Source organism: Neomonachus schauinslandi, chromosome 11, assembly GCF_002201575.2.
Source record: "Neomonachus schauinslandi chromosome 11, ASM220157v2, whole genome shotgun sequence".
NCBI lineage: Eukaryota > Metazoa > Chordata > Mammalia > Carnivora > Phocidae > Neomonachus > Neomonachus schauinslandi.
In genome coordinates this window covers 44788591-44804533 of record NC_058413.1, presented here as the reverse complement: position 1 = coordinate 44804533, position 15943 = coordinate 44788591, and the positions used below count along the sequence as shown (strand labels likewise).

At 40.4% G+C, this 15943-nt stretch overlaps 2 protein-coding genes across 7 annotated transcripts in view; one reads left to right on the top strand and one right to left on the bottom strand.

Annotated features, from left to right (window-relative positions):
- The window catches only part of USP47 (ubiquitin specific peptidase 47), a 111418-nt gene extending 101272 nt beyond the window's left edge, over positions 1–10146 (top strand). For 4 of the 6 annotated variants that reach the window (XM_044919556.1, XM_021685304.1, XM_044919555.1 and 1 more), the window contains exons 21-28: positions 124–299; positions 661–741; positions 2495–2610; positions 2974–3092; positions 5145–5275; positions 7127–7174; positions 7266–7396; positions 8248–10146. In XM_044919556.1, coding sequence (XP_044775491.1) covers positions 124–299; positions 661–741; positions 2495–2610; positions 2974–3092; positions 5145–5275; positions 7127–7174; positions 7266–7396; positions 8248–8422 — 977 coding nt within the window. In that variant the 3' untranslated portion in view covers positions 8423–10146. Of the gene's footprint in view, positions 1–123; positions 300–660; positions 742–2494; positions 2611–2973; positions 3093–5144; positions 5276–7126; positions 7175–7265; positions 7397–8247 lie in introns of those variants that run through there. The other 2 variants (XM_044919557.1, XR_002480055.1) reach the window with 2 other exon arrangements.
- Positions 10147–13657: 3511 nt separating this feature from the next.
- The window catches only part of DKK3 (dickkopf WNT signaling pathway inhibitor 3), a 44229-nt gene continuing 41943 nt past the window's right edge, over positions 13658–15943 (bottom strand). Inside the window, exon 8 of the mRNA XM_021685306.2 lies at positions 13658–15245. Coding sequence (XP_021540981.1) covers positions 15026–15245 — 220 coding nt within the window. The 3' untranslated portion in view covers positions 13658–15025. The remainder of the gene's footprint in view (positions 15246–15943) is intronic.

Below are 15943 nucleotides of genomic sequence, written 5' to 3'. Positions count from 1 at the left end.
TGAAAGGGGGTACTTTTTTCCTGCTTAGAGTATAATAAAAAGCATATGATCTGTTTTATTTATATTCTAAGAGGTTTCTTTTACATTTTTGTTTCTGTTTTGTTTTGGTTTTTTTGTACTTAGGGTTGATGGTGCATGTTGATAAAAGAATTACTCTGGCCGCTTTCAAACAACATTTAGAGCCCTTTGTTGGAGTTTTGTCCTCTCACTTCAAGGTCTTTCGAGTGTATGCCAGCAATCAAGAGTTTGAGAGCGTCCGACTGAATGAGACACTTTCATCATTTTCAGATGACAATAAGGTTGATTAAAATAATTTTGAATAATTAGAGTCTGTTTTAAGTGATAGATTTGAGAACATCTTGCCCTGTTTCCAAGTAAGGTGAAATAGATAACCCTAAAAGGGTAATTTTATTTTTATGTTTAGTGGTTGTTTTTGTTGTTGTTGTTGTTTTTCTTCATTCATCTAACAAAGCTTTGTTAAATGTTCACTCTGTGTCAGTTACTATTCTAGGTGCTGGGAATCAGAGGTAAAAGATATACCTGTTCTCAAAGAGTCCCTAATGTAGAGAATTTTTGAAGACCAAACTAAACAATGTGGGGAGAATGGGTTGTTTATTCTGCTGAGATAATACATCTAAAAAAAAATGTTTTAATTTATAGATTACAATTAGACTGGGGAGAGCACTTAAAAAAGGAGAATACAGAGTTAAAGTGTACCAGCTTCTGGTCAATGAACAAGAGGTAAGTAATACCCTTCAGAGCAATGTAAGGTCACTTTTGGCAGTTAATGAAAACATAGAGTGCAGAGATTTTATGACTAGTCATTTCTTTTTATCTCTTTAAAGCAGAGGCCAGCACACTATTTCCAGAAAATATTTTAGTTGTGTAGACCATACTGCCTCTGTTGCAGCTGCTCATTTTTGCCACTGTAGCACAAAAGCAGACGTAGACGATACACAAACCAGTGGGATTAGCTATGTCCCAGTAAAATTTTATTTACAAAAACAGGCAGCAGATGAAGTGGCTCTCAGGCCTTTTTTTTTTTTTTTTTTTTTTTTGCCATCCCTCTGCTTTAAAGTGTTGATACCAATGCTGGAGTGAGGCAGAAATTTCCTGCATTTAAAAGGGGCATTGTTTGTGCTTGTTTTCTAGAAATGATCGTGTAGTGCAGGATCATGAAGTACAGGACAGCAGTTGATCTGTAGAGTCCTTATATCGGACTTTTTGTGTTCAGAGAGTCATTTTAGTTTTTAGCAAGCATTGACCTAGTAGCATTTACCATATGCTCGCAGATATTAACTCCTGTAATCCTCATCAGTTAGCTATGATATGAGTACTATTTATTATTCCCATTTTATAGATAAAGAAACTGAGGCAAAAAGAAATTATGCAATTTGCCCAAGGTCATACAACAGATGCCAAGCAATGGAAAAAAGCCAGAAGAAAAAGGCAAAGTCCCTGTTTTCAGGGTGTTTATAACATCTTATTGAAGACTAGACAAGTGTGAAAACCAAACAGCAAATGTAATAGTGCTCCCCCCTTATCCACAGGGGATATGTTCCCAGACCCTGCCCCCCCCCATGGATGCCTGAAACTGCGGATAGTACCACACCTACATAAACTATGCTTTTTCCTTGCATACCTTGATAAAGTTTAATTTACCAAATTAGGCAGAGTAAGAGATTAACAATTACCAATTAAATAGTACAGTTTTAACAGTATACTATAATAAAAGGTATGTGAATGTGGTCTCTCATAATATCTTATTGTGCTATATTTCCTGTCACCTTCTTGTGATGAAATGATGAAATGCTTGTGTGATGAGGCGCAGTGAAGGTACATGGCGTAGGCACTGATTATTACAGTGTACCATTGGGCTATTACGGGCCTTCTGGCGAGTTGTCAGAAGGAGGATTGTTTGCTTCCAGACCCCAAGTGGCTACAAGTAACTAAAGATGCAGAAAGGGAAGCCATGGGTAAAGAGAGACTACTGGAAGGGGATAATTTTTTCCTAAAATGCCTTCATTTGTTCAACAGATATTTTATTGAGCATCTGTCATATCTCTTATATGTGAATGTTTCTTCCAGCGTTGGGGTTTGCAGAGACAGTGTCCCTTCTGAGACAATGAATAAATGTATTTGGAGAATTAGTATGCATATCCCTCATCTTAGTCCATGAAAGGGATTCTTTTTACTTTAAAAATTGTGATCATTTTGTTATAAGAAGAGAAATATAAATGTTATTTAATCTCCACAATGACTCTGTGAGGAAGACACTGTCCCCAGTTTACAGATGAAAAAAGGGCACAGAAGTGTTAAGTAAACTTGCTCAAGATAGCAGAGTTAGTCAGTAGTAGAGCCAAGACTTGAACCTAGGAAGATAGATTCCTAAACTCAGGCCTGTAATTGTCACACTATAAAGTGCAAATAAAATGTCTCGTATATCCCTATTTGAATGTGTAATTGAATTCTCTGATGATGTTTATATTCCTAGCCATGCAAGTTTCTGCTAGATGCTGTGTTTGCTAAAGGAATGACTGTACGGCAATCAAAAGAGGAATTAATTCCTCAACTCAGGGAGCAGTGTGGTTTAGAGCTCAGTATTGACAGGTAAAGTAAATTACAGTGTCATCAGCAATTGGAAGGAAGAAAGACTGTGTGGTCAGTTGATATGGATTGGTATAATTTTCTCAAACTAGAATTAAAAATTCCTGTCCTATTCAGAATTTTAGTACTACAGATTAATTTTTAGTAGAACTAAGCAAAACTATTAGAATTTGTTTGAACTTCCTCTGTAGGACCCTAAATTTGAAGTTTGAGCAGCATCTCATATTTTTCCAAAATTTTAATTAATAACCACTTGACATGTGTATTTAAACATAGTTCATTTTTCCTTGATGTCAGATTCATGTCATTTTTTTAAGTTAAGAATCTCAAAATACAGTAATTTAAAATATCTTATCACATTTGTAGATTTCGTCTAAGGAAAAAAACATGGAAGAATCCTGGCACTGTCTTTTTGGATTATCATATTTATGAAGAAGATATTAATATCTCCAGCAACTGGGAGGTTTTCCTTGAAGTTCTTGATGGTATTATCCATGTTTTTGTGGGGAAATATCAGTTAGAAATGCTCTGGCACTAATAGAAGCCTATAGTTTTTTTTTTTTAATCACATAGCAAGTTTTCTTCTGTCTTTAGTCTGGGTTCCAGTTACCTTTTAAATATTTCTCTTCTCTAATTTTGAAAATATTAATTTCTCCTTACAGGGAAGTTGCAGTTTGAAAGTTGCATTTTTAAGTACTTTTTAAAGAAAATTCTGCTCTGCTAACGTTTTCTTACCTGGGTTTGTTATTTAGTTTCTTTCTTCATTATGGCTTATTTTTGTTAGAGGGTGTAGTATTGATAATTGATCAGAGATTTTGCGAACAATAACTGTATTAGTTTCCTAGGCTGCCATAACAAAGTACCACAAACTGGATGGTTTAAACAACAGAAATTGTTTCACTGTTTTGGAGGCTGGAAGTCTGAGATCAAGGTGTCAGCAGGGTTGGTTTCTTCTGAGAGCTGTGAGGGAAGATTTGTTCCATGTCCCTCTCCTAGCTTCTCGTGGTTGGTTGGCAGTCTTTGGTGTTTTTGGTTTGGAAATGCATCTCCTGATCTCTGCTTTCATCTGCACATAATGTCCTCCCTGTGGGCTTGTGTGTCTGTTTCCAAATTTCCCCCGTATTTCCCCATGACCCCCCCCGGTCATGCTTGATTAAGGCCCACCCTAATGACCTCATTTTAACCTGATTACCACTATAACAACCTTATTTCCAAAGTAGGTCATAATCTGAGGTACTAGGGTATAGGACTTTAAATGTCTCTTGGAGGAGACACGTTCAACCTGTAACAGTAACCTAGAAGAGGACTTGTTTGTCACACCTCCTGGTTTTAATGTTCAACATTGGAACATTTAAAGTACTGGTTTTTTGGAGGAGGTAATGGGAGAAAAGTTGACTTTGGGGAGATCATATCAAGGAAACAACTAGTTCTGTGTTCTTTGGTGAGTGCTGTCGCCTAGAAAGATTTCGATTTTCCTTTTTTTCCCCCCCCATAGAAATTAAAATATCATAAGATTGTGATAGTTTTCAGAGGGTTCAATAATACTGACACCTCACCTATTTCAGGATATTTTGGGTCCAGTTTTAAATTTCAGTTGTTAAAGCTCTGATTAATTGACAGGTAAACGGGAGAGATAAGGAACAACTAGGACACCGTCTACCATGCTGTGTAGGCAGGTGCTCCAGACTGTGATTCCTTCTCTGATTGTCTCGGGCCTTAGAGAATAATCACTTTGTCTGGCAGGCCAGGAAGAGATGATGAAGAACATAGAAGTTCCCCTTGTTAGGAGGGATTGAGATGGATTAGCTGCGAGATGTTACTGGATGGTGGGTGCCTGCATCAGTATCATTTCAGTATATATTTTAGCATCAAAATAGTTGAGTAAGAAATAAATCACGTGATTACATCTCAAACATTTATTAACCTGTAAATTGCCAGACACTGCTAATCTCTGTTGCTACAGAAATGAATAAGAACCAGTGATTGCCCTTACAGATACATAGCCTATAAGAGAACCAGAACTGCAAACCTGTAATTCCCAAATCCTAGTTACTAAGGACCAAATCAGTCGTTTGCTCTTGTATACGTCAGAGAGAAAGGAGACAATTGAGCTGGGTTTCGAAGAATCAGTAAGCGTTGAGTAAATGAGAAGAGGGATTAATGATAGTCTGAGTGAAGAAAGAAGATGAAGTGAAGATGATTTGTGGGGGTAGTAGCCAACACAAAGGCAAAGATTGGCAATCCGGAGAAGAGAGTAGTTGGTAGAGCAGTGTCCAGCAGGACTCGGGAAGGAGAATTCGGGAGTCCTGGTGAAAGGAGAGCTTGCAAAAGAGTAAGGAATTCTCCTCAGAGACTGGAGGGAAGAGAGGAAGTATTGTATTCTCAAAAACTCCTTGGGATAACTGGGTTATTTTATATCCACTATCTCAGCATAACACTTGAAGTAAATCTTTTTGGGTAGTCAGGCAATACAGAAAAAGTCAAAGTACAAACCTCTAGAGAAAAGAGAAAGGTGATGTAATCTTGTATCTTCATAGGGGTGGAGAAGATGAAATCCATGTCCCAGCTTGCAGTTCTGTCAAGAAGGTGGAGACCTTCAGAGATGAAGCTGGATCCCTTCCAGGAGGTTGTGTTGGAAAGCAGTAGTGTTGATGAGCTGCGAGAGAAGGTAAGTTCATTTTAAAGCAAATTGAACTAACATGTGTTTTTCTCTGTGTTACTTAAGAGAGGGCCTAGGAAATGAGTGCCAAACACTAATGTGGCAACCTTTCTTTCTTTGTGACACTTTCATACCTTGTGACACTTTGTCACGCACTCCTTGTTTCTTTAGGTTCCTGGTGCTTTGAAAAATTATACTGGCTTTTGGCCATCCAGAAGTGGACCCTCACTTTTAGTTACTTGGATCAAGTTTTTCCTCAGTAATTAGGATTAGTTAGAAGTTACTAGAGTAAATTGCTGTATATATTTTAAAAAGCCAAATAATGTGGAATTGAATAAAGAATCCAGATGAAGTTCTCTTTTGCATTATTCATTTTAAAGGTGGGAATTCTACAGTTCTATGGGGATTGGGTGAATTATTCCTAAGCAGTACTAGGACAATTAGCATCTTGAGAAAAAAATTTTATTTCCATAATTCACACCAAACACAAAAATAAATTCTAAATATATTAAATTTATATAAAAATAAAATGACAAATGTACTGGATGAAAATATTGAAAATATTTTTATATCCTGGAAAGGGAAAGATATTTGTAAGCATAATACCAGAAACTAAAAAAAGAAGAGATCACATAAAAGCATAAACCTTTCACACACAGCCTCCTCCCCATTTTTTTTTAAACAACCCATAAACAAAGATAAAAAACAAGAAAGGGGAAAAATATTTAAAACAGATATGAAACACGATCATCCGTATTTATAAGGAGCTACCACATTAATAAAAAAAAGATGAACAATCTAATTTTAAAATAGGCAAAGAACTTGATTAGGCAGTTTGTTGAAGAAGAAATACAAGTTAAAACAGTAATAGCATTCTTTACCTCTTAAAGTGGTGAAAATTTAGAACATCAAAAATACCTAGAATCATCAAGGTTTGGGGAAAACAGGCAATATCATACAACATTGATAAGTAGTTAAATTGATACAGTTTTTTCAGGCTTCAGTTTGGCATTAGCAACATTTCAGATGTGCAGTTCCACATCTAAGAATTCAACCGAAAAGAAATACTTGCAGAAATATGCAAGGATATTCATGAAGGTATATAGTATAGCGTTGTAACTGGGAAGAATTAAAAACAGATTTGGTGTCCCTCAGGAGGGAATAAAATAGTATATTAAGCTGTTGAAGAGAATGAGGTTACTCTGTATCCTGTTCTTATAAATAGGCTGTATAAAATTATTCTATAGAGATGTTTCATAAATGTAATTTTATGTATTTTAGAAATATGTGATGTAGTTTATATATGCATAGGAAAGGGTCTGGAAGGAATATACTAAATTGGTATTTCTGGGACATGGCATTTGCAGGGGAGAAGGGAGACAATTCATCTTTCTGCTTTTTTTTTCCCTAATATTTTATAGCAAACTTTACATCTTTGAAAAAAAAATCAAGCTATTTCTGTGTGTGTTAAAAGGTTGATGGTTGAGCACTGTGTATTATACGCAAACAATGAATCACGGAACACTACATCAAAAACTAATGATGGGGCGCCTGGGTGGCTCAGTTGGTTAAGCGACTGCCTTCGGCTCAGGTCATGATCCTGGAGTCCCGGGATCGAGTCCCACGTCGGGCTCCCTGCTCAGCAGGGAGTCTGCCTCTCTCTCTGACCCTCCCCCCTCTCATGCTCTCTATCTCATTCTCTCTCTCAAATAAATAAATAAAATCTTTAAAAAAAAAAAAAAAAAAAACTAATGATGTCATGTATGGTGATTAACATAACATAATAAAATTTTAAAAAAGGATGACTTATTTTAACAAATTTAGTTTTTTAAATAACTCATAAAATGTTTCCTTTTACAGCTTTCTGAAATCAGTGGAATTCCTTTGGAAGATATTGAATTTGCCAAGGTAAAGCCCTGAGAATGTTTGCATTTGCATACTAGTGCTCAATAAACATGGCTAACAGCATGATTTATTCATTCATTCATTTTTTCCCTAGGGTAGAGGAACTTTTCCCTGTGATATTTCTGTCCTTGATATTCATCAGGATTTGGACTGGAATCCTAAAGTTTCTACCCTGAATGTCTGGCCTCTTTATATCTGTGATGATGGTGCAGTCATATTTTATAGGTACATTTACAATGTATTTGTTACTCCCAGTGATGTCACATTTTTTTTGTGTGCATAGTATCTTGTTTTCTGTAAATGCCTTTACTATGTTTTTTTTTTCCTTTACTATGTTTATGATATAGAGCGGCCCTAATCAGTAGTAGTTAATACAAGAGGCACCCATTACATTTTGAATTTTTCTTGTAGCCACACTTTAAAAAGCTTTTTAAAAAGAAACTGGTGAAATTAATTTTAATAAAGTATTTTAACCCACTGTGTCCAAAATGTTAATCATTACATGTAATCAATATAAAAAGTCATTCATGAGATGTTTTACATCTTTTTTCTTATAGTAAGTCCTAGAAATAGTGTGTGTTACACTTCTAGTAGGTTTCAAGCATTCGGTAGGCACATGGAGGAGGAGGTTACCGTATGAGCCAACACAGATACAGAGGAAAAGAATAGTCATTGGAGCCTGTGACAGATATGAGTTCAGATTAGGCTTTGTTATTTACCTAGCTCCTCATCTGTAAAATGGTGACAATGATGTCAACCTTGCAGGATTTTATGAGAACTAGAGCTATTGCATTTAAAAAAACTGGCATAGTACCTGTTATATATAAATGTTCAATAAGTGATAGCTATTATTATACCAATAATAGCATGGAAGTTATTCTATGCCATTTTTAGAAGTGAGTGCTGTGTTAATAAACATATTAGAAATCCAGGACATCTTAAGGTGTGAGATTAGTTAACTTCACCAGTGACAATCACGTTTCATTTTCTCACCAAGGAGCATTATAACATTCAAGCATAAGTCAATAAAGGCAGATGGCTGTACTGATCTAATACGTAATTAATATTTTAAACAGGGATAAGACAGAAGAATTAATGGAGTTAACAGATGAGCAAAGAAATGAACTGATGAAAAAAGAAAGCAGTCGACTCCAGAAGACGGGACATCGTGTAACGTACTCACCTCGGAAAGAGAAAGCACTAAAAATATATCTGGATGGAGCACCAAATAAAGATCTGACTCAAGACTGACTCTGCTAGTGTAGCATTTTCCCTGGGGGATTTTTGGTTTTAATTAGATGGTTCACTGCTACTGTGTAGTGCCATTATGGCCGGACATGGTTAGGGGTAACCCAGTGACACCAGCACTGATTGGACAGCCCTTGACCAATCAGAAGCTCAGGGCCCGATGGGCCACTGTTTTGACTTGGAATCATGTTGTGCACTATAGTCAAATGTACTGTAAAGTGAAAAGGGATGTGCAAAAAAATAAAACAAAAAAAAAGCAAAACCTGCTACTAGAAAAGGGGGAAGGGGAATGAGTACTTCTTTTATCGCGGACAAATGTGCACCTAGCCGCTAGTAAAACTAGCCTCAGACAGGATGCTCATAGCTTCATAATAAAAGCTGTGCAAAGGCCATGAATGAATGAATTTTCTGTTTATTTCACTGATACACACATTACCTCATTGACAATTCGGAAGTAAATGCAACGTATGTTGACCTTTGGAAAGCAGCAAAAATAGGAGCTGAAGAAAGAAATTCTTAGAACCAGCCATAACCCAGTAAAGAATTGTGAAGTTGTGTTTTTATTTTGTTTCGTTTTTTGCAAAGTATTAAGAACATTATTCTGGAACATCAAAACATTTCCCTTAGACCTCTCCCAGCAGGTAGCAGCTCAAATTGCTGCAATATTGTAATTATAACTGATTGTACTTAAGTTATGGATGTAGAGAATACGTTTCACTCGTTCATTCAGCATGTAAATAAAATTGATCCTATTGAGTTATCATAATTGCAGTTCAACTATTTCCCATCGTTATTCTTTTCACATATCATTCATGATGTACATTTGTGTACATTGAGGAGTATAGCAGTCTGTGTAAATGTAATCCTCAGTGAGGTTCCTCAGTGCTGGGTCCCATACGATTGTATTTGCCCTTGTTAATGAGGTTTTTCTGTTCAGCAGCTTCAGTTTTTTTTTCTTTGTACATTTATTTTTGAAGGTTTACTTCAAGTTTGAATCTTCTAGAACCCTTGTAAGTCCCACTTTAATTTTTGGAGTTGATCTGTAGTTACATGTAGTTTAACTTTGCGGAAGCGTCTTAACATCGTGTTGAAAAAACTTGCTAGTAAGTCAGGTCACTGCACAGGCTGATGCAGTCAACATGATTTCATCGCAAAGTCTATTAGAATTGGCAAGTTTTTGCTTTGCTAAATAGGACTTCAATGAACACAATCCTACATAAATTTTGAAAATGCCATCTAATTTATAAAAGTCAATAAAAAGGTTTTGGTAAAATTTTTTCATGCCAGATGCTGTTTACAACAATGAACATGCCAATAAAACATTTGTTCATTCTGTTGTGTTATTTTAGTCATTAAACTTTTGTGGATGAAGAATCTGGATTAAGAATAGATTTGTTTTAACATTTTGTAACATGTACTGAATAATTATCTCATTTCTGTAAGGTACGTTTACAGTAAAGTTCTCATAAGAGATGAAAAGATGTTAATACTTAACTTTGGAGGATCCTATCAATATTTCAAAATCAGGTTTTTACCTTCTTCCCTTTTAAGAAAGATAGAATTAGAAAATAGTATTAGCAGATGTTGGCTCTGTACTTTGAACATAATAATTGAGAATTCCATAATATCTTTAAAGTTTCTTGAAATCCACAGGGGGAAAAAATATTTTCTAAGGTATTTTTCTGGCTAATTTTTATTCCATGTAAACTGTGTAGCATTCTGCTAAATTTCACTGAAGTATGTTCCAAGTTTGCATTTAGTGGAGTTGGTGTTCTCAGAGGAAAAACTTGGAAGCATTTTTGGTGCATTGTCTTTTGGATCACTTGGATTTTCTGATGTAACACGACAGCTCTTTGGTTCTAATACAGGCCTACTTACTTGGAATGTAGGGGTTAATAAATTGAGTTTCTGCTCTTGAGGACCCACTCTCTGGAGCAGAAGAGGCTGATTGTAAACAAAATGGGCTTTGGGTTTGGTTTGGTTTGGTTTGGTTTGGTGTTCCTTTAAGAGTAAATGGTAAAATTCTCACACCTGCTCCTCATTTTGTGCCTTCTGCCCTGCTTTTTGTTTTTGTGTTTGCTTGCAGGCATACCACAAATATCAAGAGTAAAGAAAATATAGAAAAGAACAATTTAAAGCTTCTTGCTTTTCAGTGCCTGATAGAGTGAGAACACAATGCTGCACTTTAACAATTTCAGCAAAGGGGTGGTGAACTTTTCAAACTCAATTTGTGGTGATGGGAGTGGTAATCTACGTGAGGGAAGTGAACGTGTGTCCGCCTCCCTCAGGTTAAGAGAATCCTGTGAGGACCCGTCAGCCGAGAGTTAGAGCACGGACTGTGTGGGGCAGGCGACACAAGCCACGTGCAATAAACTGTGACCCTGTTCCTCATAGGTCACACCAAGGTTTTGAAGAGCTTCTACCATGGGAAAGATGGGTTTGCGTCAGCCAGGCATGCCAGGTGAGAACCAAGTACCTACATATCTGAGACAGGTGCTGAAGGCGAGGGGTATGTTCTGGTCAAAGAAAAGCTGTGGTTTCATGACCATGCTGTGTTTGGCTGGTCTGTACAGAAGCTTGCAGCAGGAAGTCCAGTTGCCAAACCAAGGAAGTGTAAGTAGGGGCTGATAGTCATGATGAGATAAAAACAGTGAAGGAGCCCTACACTAGAGTCTTAGACGGTCTCTTCCATAATGGATGGAAAGTACTTAGAGAAGATGGGGGCAGGGGGAGGGAGGCTGTGAATCTACGCCTGAGCTAGAAAACCATTGCCAGGCTGCATGGTTGGAAGGGTGTTGTGTCCACTCTAGGCCGGGAGAGCGGGGGAGAGGGAGAACTTACAGCGTGGCCTAAGCTAAATGAGGGCATGGAATCAGAGCATTGCTAATCAGTGTCGTTGCTAAATCTGGAAGTGATCTGTGAATGTATGGAATACAATAAAATCATTTATTCTGGTTCATTCGCTGGTATTTGCTTTCCGATTAGAAAAGATCTCCCTCTGAATTTTGTCTCGTTGTTTAGCATCAAGACCCTAGCCAACTCTCGCATTTGTGACTTACAAACTGTAGTCTAAAGTATATGGAATAGAGGATAATCTGAAGTAGCAGGGGTTTTTTTTATTTGCTAAATAAAACTATTCCATCTAAACTGTTTAATTTTTGAAAAGCAAATCAATATTTTGGTCACTAGTAGTCAGAAGCCTTATAAGGCAATTCAAGTCTTTTAAAAAAGCAAAACTGTGTGTAACGTATAGTTTTCTGGGGGGCTAGTAAACTATTTTTATCAGGTTTGCAAAGGAGTTGAGGGCCCAAATAAAGGTTGTGGCCAATCGAGACTAGGTGTACACGAAACCAGAAGACACTCCTTCAGTGTCGTTCCTGTGGGGAAGAAGGGTGCTATATGACCACTTGGTTAGATACAGTGTTTTCAAAACTTGACTTTTAGGAACAAGGGTACATGACAAGAGTGTGTGAAGGCATGTGTGACTATTTAGGAAAGAATGCAGCAATCATAGTGGCAAGCTAGGAGGGCAAAAAAGCGTCGGGGAGGAATGCTCTGCCCCTTCCCCGTGACAGCACCGACTCTTCCTCCGCTTACCAGCTACTCTCTACTGGAGAAGCAGGTCTTCCGACTGGTCAGAGCCTGAGAATTCACCAGCCCAGGAATTATTAGTAGACCGTATAGCCTTGCCTGAGAAGTGGGGACCATGCTCCCTCTCTGCTTTCTTTGCTCGCGGTCTGCCTCTTTCCCCAGTACAGAGGGCACACTTAGCGTTCAGCATCTTTTGTGATGCTTGAGTAACCCATTTAATTCAGGAGTACCGACTTGTTGATACACAAATACGCAGGGGTTCTGTTTTTCCAGTAACTGTGCCAACTGTGTTCTGTCGATTGCAGTTTCCCCCTGGAAGGGGGCTCTGATGACAAAAGTGGTGCAGGATAGAATTCCATGGGGGAGGACCTAGTCTTATCTCATGTTCCACCTTCTCCTGGCACTTAATATAGGTAGGGCCTGACATACAGTAGGAACTCAGTAACATTTTCGTTGAATGAAACCATTTCAAGCCTCTTCTTCAAACACTCGTTCAAATTTACCTTGCCTTCCAGCCACTGTGAATTACTTTGTTCCCTCTATATACCATCCCTTTTTCTGCCCCTGGCTTGGAGTGCCCCTGCCTACTCCTTCGGACCGCCTGATAAACTCCTCTGATCTTTGAGAGCCAGTCCCCATGCCAGTGCTCCCAAACCAAGTGCTCCTTTGAGGCTCCCGTAACACTGTTCTGACACCGGGTTGACTGCTTTTGCTTTGTGGGTGCTGGGTTTAGTGTGTATGCCTTGGGAGGCCGTGATGCGTTCAGGGTAGGAGCCCTCTCTGGATCCACTTGGCACCCCCAGAGCCTATCACAGCACCTGGTTCTGAGCAGCTCTCAGTAAATAACTGTTGAGTGATAGGATGTAGCGTGGTCGTGATGACTTTGACACTGAATAGAGAGCAGCTCTATATTTGATCTTAAAATTTAATTAGTATATCCTGAGCAGACTATACTAGATACTATTTTTGTTTGACTTTTAGCTCTATCACCCAATATTTTTGAGCTTCCATTTTTTTCATCTGTTAAATGAAGAAAATACCCCTAGATTCAATGAAGATTAAATGAGGTAATACAGGTAGCCTGCCTAATCTGGCGCCTGCCACCCAGCTGACCTTAATATATAGTAGTTTTATGATTACAGTCCCTAAAGATTTGTGTTATGATCGGAACCACATTTGAATAGAAAGAAAAGAGCCAGGGGCGCCTGGGTGGCTCAGTTAAGCATCTGCCTTCAGCTCAGGTCATGATCCCAGGGGCTTGGGATCGAGCCCCGCATCAGGCTCCAGCCCCGCATCAGGCTCCCTACTCAGTGGGGGAGTCTGCTTCTCTCTTTCTCCCTCTGGCCCTTCCCCAACTCCTGCTCTTTTTTTTTTTAGAGTCATATACATTCCATTTACTCTTTCAGAAGACAGTAAAGTATTCCCACTCTTAAGACTAATCCCTGACAAAAATGGTTAGCATTTCTAAAATATTTTGGTGCTAAAACAGGTGTGCTTCACTTGCCTGGAAAATTCGCTTATGTGGAAGTCTTTTTGGGTTTTTTTTTTTTTTTAACAAGGCAGTTCATTTCCATTTTATTTTTTCTGGCTCAAAGTGTTTTTTACTTATTCAAAGTCAAAATGAAAAGACATCCAAGAACTACAAAGGAGTAGTTTAAGTGATTTATGCTTGATTTTTAAATGCAACATAGGTGTTTATACATAATTTAAAACTCAAAGCATGCTTATACAATCATGTGCAATTTTAAAATTTAATAACTCTGGATGAATACTTGATGGAAACAGTCCATGGCACCTGCAAATATCGCTTACGGAATAACATGCAGCCCAGTGCTCTCAGTTTGGATATTACAGCCGTATTTCATAAAACCTTGCTTTGATTTTCTCCATGTGGTTGAAAATGGTCTGCAGTTGCTGGTAAGTGATTTTGCAAATTTCATTTATAATCCTGGCCCTACAATTACTTAAGTACTGTTTCTGGCAAGTGGACGTATATATTCTGCACCAACCAAGCACCTTCCAAGTCGCTAACATAACCACCTGCTATAGGGGGAGAGTGTTGATACCATTTGCTTCTGCACTGGGATGATGGCCACCCCCACACTAGGGAGAATGCTACATCTAACAGTAGAAGTTTAATCTTACAGTGAACTAGACTGACCTCAATTCCGGATATGCCTCAAAAGAAAAATTCCCATCCAGCCACCTTTTAGAGGGAACTTTAGGTGGCACTGGCCTGGCGGGGAGGGGTAGGGAAAGCATGTGCTTGGAATCACACCTGGGAGCAATCCTGCACTGGTCTTCACTCGCTGTGTGACCCGGGCAAGCAACTTGGTGTCTCTGAGACTCCAAGATGCTGACAGATGGGGAGACCGCCACTGTCCTTGCCAGGTTGTGGTGAGGGGTATGAAACTGCTGCCCCCAGACAGACGTAGGAGCCGAGGAACACTGCTGACAGGACAGGGATGCACATGACACGGAGCGAGCGGAACACGTCACCCACAGCAGCGGAACGCACAGCTTGCCTGTGCCCATGGGAAGAAGTACATGGAAAATTCATTTGTTACATTTCGCCAGGCTCACATTTGCAAAGCAGGGCACCGTTCTCCATATGTATGAGTCCACATTTCCCCAAAACCCATCATGGGGACACCTGCATCCTTTTCCGGCCCCTCCCCTCCTCCAATTCTCAAGGTGATGTAGAAAAAAGGAAACGTGCCAGGTGCCAGCCACGAGAGGCCCAAGTGGCCAGTAATCTGGACCAGCGCGGCAGCCCTGCACCCTCCCACACACTCCCCGCACCCCTCCCCACTGCCTGACCCAGGCACCCAGACTGTGATGGATGGTGTACAGTCCGCGGGAGCTGGACAAATGCACAGCACCTCGTTTTGTTTTAAGCCAGAGGGAAAATGTACTGGGAAGAGGCCATGGAAAAAAGCCCACACCTAGAGGACACAGCTGGGGAAATAAATTAGCTATTTCTATCGCATGTCTACCCGCAGAACAGGCCTCCGTCTAAATCTCTTCTCCTTCCAGCAGCTCAGAGGCAGCACCGGGCTCCCCGAGTGCCATTTCCACAGACAGGCTCCTCTCCAGGTTCTCCAGCTCCTGGCGCACCTCTTCAATGAAGCTGCCATCCTCGTACTCGTCGGGGGCCTCCCTGGGCCCCAGGCTCTCTCTGTCTTCAGCTCGGCTCCCAGGGAAGGCCGGCTTGCACACATACACCAGGCTGTGGCTGGGGAGAGACCGGGGCTGGGCTCAGCCTAAGGCCCTGGCTCTGCGCTGTGGGGGAGGGGTGACGCGGGGGCCCTCAACACGGGGGCAGCCCGCGCCCGAAACAAGGCCCCTCGCTTTGAGCTCACCCTCACATCTCCTCTAACACCTCAACGGAGTCTTACCTTCCCGTCCACATCGTACCTTAAAAAAGATGGCTGAGGGATGGTCACTTTTCCAGGGGCACCCCCACCCCGCACCTCCAGGGGAGGTCTGTCTTCCGGTGAGACTCTCTGGGGCAGGCCCTGAGCACTGCGGGGCCTGAGAGTTTACGGCAGTGTGTGGCCCCTCTCAGCCACCTGCCCATCTGGGCCTCCACGTGGCAGCAGCCCCTGACTGTCACATCAGCTGCACCTGTGGGCAGCCCCGGGGCCTCGTGAGGCGGGGCCGGGGAGTCCTCTGTGTCTGCCCAGCCACCCTGGATGCTGCTGGGCAGCGAGGAAGGTGAGTAGTGACTGCAGGGAGGCCACACCTCAGATGCTTCATGGTGTCTCAGCAGCTTAGGACACTATTAGCAGAGCCCAATTTGGGGGCCCTCTCCCAGTTTCCCTTCTACTTCTGTGCCTTCTCAGGCACCTCTGCCGGCTCTTCCTCGGTCTGTCCCTCACTGTGAAGGGCCTGGGTTCCCGCCTCAGCTCCCAGCTCTTCTGCCTCCTCACC